The 3965-nt window shown below is 38.9% G+C and overlaps 2 protein-coding genes across 2 annotated transcripts in view; one reads left to right on the forward strand and one right to left on the reverse strand.

Annotated features, from left to right (window-relative positions):
• Positions 1-253: 253 nt before the first annotated feature.
• Positions 254-3854, forward strand: LOC105117303 (homeobox-leucine zipper protein HDG11-like). Its single transcript, XM_011014915.1, has 9 exons — positions 254-397; positions 1023-1140; positions 1237-1381; positions 1598-2019; positions 2118-2219; positions 2306-2509; positions 3084-3258; positions 3345-3613; positions 3720-3854. The coding sequence occupies exons 1-9, from the start codon at positions 270-272 to the stop codon at positions 3852-3854; spliced, it is 1698 nt and encodes a 565-aa protein (XP_011013217.1). The 5' UTR covers positions 254-269.
• Positions 3855-3902: 48 nt separating this feature from the next.
• The window catches only part of LOC105117304 (UTP--glucose-1-phosphate uridylyltransferase-like), a 3077-nt gene continuing 3014 nt past the window's right edge, over positions 3903-3965 (reverse strand). The window contains exon 9 of the mRNA XM_011014916.1: positions 3903-3961. Coding sequence (XP_011013218.1) covers positions 3903-3961 — 59 coding nt within the window. The remainder of the gene's footprint in view (positions 3962-3965) is intronic.

Consider the following 3965-nt stretch of genomic DNA (forward strand, 5'->3'; position numbering starts at 1 on the left):
CACATTGCTTTTTTTCCTGTAACGTGTAATGTAGTTCATGGCCAGAAGATTTTTTTCGTTTTTCACAAAAATAATATACCTAAAACAGTAGAAACCCAAGAATCAGATATCTCTCTTTATAGGGCTGGTTTGGTGTTCATTTTCTGTCCTTGTTTGGAATCCAATTGTTGGGCTATATATGCGAAGTATCTGATATATAAACACAAAGTGCTCATTGTATCACTAGCCTGAGTTGTAGTGATAATATTTTTTGAGAGTGGGATAAAAAAATGGAGCTTCAAATGGGAAACAATGGAGGTGCTTCTGGTGATGAACATTATGAAGATTTTAACTCTGGAAATAAGGGAAAGAAGGCTTACCATCGCCATACTTGTCAACAGATTCTGCAGCTTGAAAAGTATCACAAAATTATCACTGAATTTATCTTATCAAGAACTATATTTTATGTTCTTGAGATATGATAGGTTTGATTTCTAGTTTTTCCATCCATTTTTTACGACTTCGGGGCTTTTGTTGATGTTCATGAGCAAATCCTTGTATATATTTTCATGTTCTTTTTTTCTGGTGTTTCTCTCTTGGTTTACTCTTTTTGGTAAGGGCTTTATTAGGCTTAATTTGCCTTCGAATAGTAGTTGGTATAGATATATAGTCTTGCAAAGGCATAGTTGAGTGGCTTTTGGACTAAGTCATTTCACTTGACATCTATAATGGATCTATTTTATTTATCAGTGAATGGAAGCGGAATTTTCCATCATTTCCCCATTTCAGATAGGTGGCGGTGTTAATACATTCATTTCTGTCTTGATTAAGTCAATTTTCCTATGTGTTTGGCCCTTAATGTGTTGTTCGGCTTGTTTGCTTCCTTAATTAATTAATTACTTGGCTTAGTTAATTACTAAATGTCAGGATTTGTACATGCATCTTGTAAGAATATTTGATGTTTCTTCAGGAAGTCCTTCCTTCCCCCACCCTTTATCTTCCGTGTGTTGAAAATAATCTGTGTTTTTGGTGGTCTGACGAAGATTTTTCAAGGAATGTCCACATCCGAATGAAAAACAGCGGCGTCAGTTGAGTAGGGAACTAGGCCTGGAGGCTAAACAGATCAAGTTCTGGTTTCAAAACAGAAGGACGCAGGCAAAGGTACTCGTGATTTCTTAGTCAAAGCTTCTGTGTTTGAATAAATTGTACCCCTTAATGATAGAGCAATGCTCTTGTACCTTCTGATCCATCTCGCAGGCGCAAAGTGAACGATCAGATAATTCGGTTCATCGGACAGAAAATGAGAGGATTCATTGTGAAAATCTTGCGATCAGAGAGGCAATGAAAAACGTGATTTGCCCTGCTTGTGGAGGCCCCCCTTTAGGAGAAGAAGAACGCCAACTTAATTTGCAGAAACTGAGGCAGGAAAATGATAGATTGAGAGAAGAGGCTAGTTTGGATTTTTTTTTCAATAGTCCTTTTGTAATATCACCTCATACTTCTTAATGATACATATAGGTTCTTATCTCCAGAGTTTTAAGGATTTAGTTTTGGTGATGATTACTTATGATTGTTGTGCAGCATGAAAAAGTATCCATCCTTCTTGCCAAGTTTATTGGAAAACCGAAGTCACAGATTGATTTGTTGACGTCTGACGCTGGATCTTCACAGGGAGAACTGCCAACATTTGTCCAGAATCAAAGGATGGGAAACCCTGGCATTGATTTGGAACGGAATCCAGGATCGGACATTAGTCATTTGGCATATAGACTTGAAGGAATTCCAGATATGGAAAATGCACTCATGGCTGAGACTGCTGCCGGCGCAATGGATGAGTTGATAGGACTTTTGCGAGTAAATGAGCCTTTTTGGATCAAGTCTCCATCTGATGGAAGATTCGTCCTTGATCGGCTCATTTATGAGAGAATTTACCCCAGGGCCGCTCACTTCATAAGTTGCAATGCTCGTGTCGAATCATCCAAGGATTCGGCAACAGTGACCATGCCTGGAATGGACTTGGTTGACATGTTCTTGGATCCTGTTAGTGCTCAATATTGGCTGTTAGTTTCCATCCTGTAAAATCAGATAATATTTTGCTAAAGAGGAAACAAGTTTAACTATATGCTTTGATTTTACAGAACAAATGGGTGGATCTTTTCCCGACAATTGTTACCGAAGCAAGAACAATTAAGGTACTTGAAGCTGGAACAGTAGGGAACCGTCATGGTTCGTTGCAGATGGTATGTTAAGTTGCTAATTATTCCTAGCATTCCTTAAATTTTGTTAAAGCATGAGTTATGTATTGATTTGAAGAGGTTAAATGCAGATGTATGAACAAATGCACATACTATCACCCTTGGTTCGGCCTAGGGAATTTTACTTCCTTCGCCTTTGTCAGCAACTTGAACCTGGGCAATGGGTGATAGCTGATGTATCTTATGACTACTTGAAAGAAAGCGGATCCCCTTCCTGCGCTTGGCGGCTTCCTTCTGGATGCATGATCCAAGACATGCCTAATGGATGTTCCAAGGTGATTAGTACCTGCATATCTGTATCAGAAATTTTGAAATGAATGAGCAAGCAGCACTTCTGAGAACTGCTTGTCCTAGATCAAGCAGATTAGGGCTGATTCCTGATGAGCTTTACAATCATCGAATGATACCAATTCTGATGAATAACGAGGAAGCGCAGTTGTCAGTTAATCAATGAACTATGAAATGAATGGAGCCTAGCATCTCTATCCTTTTTTAACAGAATATTTGAACTCTTTTTCTACCACAACACGACACGATTTGATTAACGGCTGCATTTAGTGTAATGATCATATCAAGAACTGAGCATGACTATTCTAAATCAAGCATATCCGCAGAACCTCATTAATATGATACCAACTTTTTCATCACTGGTAAATATCATATATGATCTTTTACTGTCATAAGCAGGCATTTGTATGCGTCTCCATGAGCTACCTACCAATGATGACTCAAAAATTGTGTGCCTAATTTAGCATGGAATCGTTATCATAGCATTATATCTTAACTTATCTGACAATATTTTACTGGATCCCGTGCGAGACTAATTTCTTATTGCTCAAACTTTGATAGATAATATGGGTAGAACATGTGGAAGCGAACGATAGGATTCAAACTCACCGCCTGTACCGAGATCTCATATGTGGTAGTTATGCTTATGGGGCAGAAAGATGGATTGCTAGTCTCCAGAGGATTTGTGAGAGGCTCGCTTTCTCTACAGCTGTGCCTCCACGAGAACTCGGAGGAGGTAACAATAATCAGTTTTTGGCCTTTCCTTTTCTCTTATTCCCAATCTTTGCAATATTGCTGCTTTAACATCTTCCATTTGCTCAGTGGTCACTTCCCATGAGGGTAGAAAGAGCATAGTAGACCTAGCCCACAGGATGGTGAAGATTTTCTCTTCAAGTTTGGGTATGTCAGGAAAACTGGATTCCCGTCAATTGTCTGAAGGGAACAATAGTGGAGTTCGGGTGGCTATTTGTAAGAATGCAGAACAAGGCCAGCCGATTGGCACAGTTGTTAGTGCTGCTGCTTCTTTTTGGCTTCCACTCTCACCTCAGAACGTGTTTAACTTCTTCAAGGCCGAGAAATCGCGCACTCAGGTTTACAAATGGTTCATTCTGTGATCAATAGATACGTACATGTTTTGCACATTCAGATGTTTACAGAAATGGAAAAATTAGCATTTCCTTCCATTGTCTTCAACAGTGGGATATTCTGTCGAATGGCAATCCTGTGCGTGAGATTTCACACATTTCCAATGGGGCTGATCCAGGGAACTGCATATCCATTATTCGCGTAATTTCTCATCCTTTCTCTCCTATTCTGGTGTGTAGAAAATAGCTGATATTCCTAATATGACAATTTCTTGATTCATTCTCAGAAAGTTTATCAACGCAAGTTTACCGATTTTTTTTTTTCTTCTATCAAATTAAAACAGCCTTTCATTCCTGC

Source organism: Populus euphratica, unplaced genomic scaffold (genome assembly GCF_000495115.2).
Source record: "Populus euphratica unplaced genomic scaffold, PopEup_1.0 scaffold1282.1, whole genome shotgun sequence".
NCBI classification, from domain to species: domain Eukaryota; kingdom Viridiplantae; phylum Streptophyta; class Magnoliopsida; order Malpighiales; family Salicaceae; genus Populus; species Populus euphratica.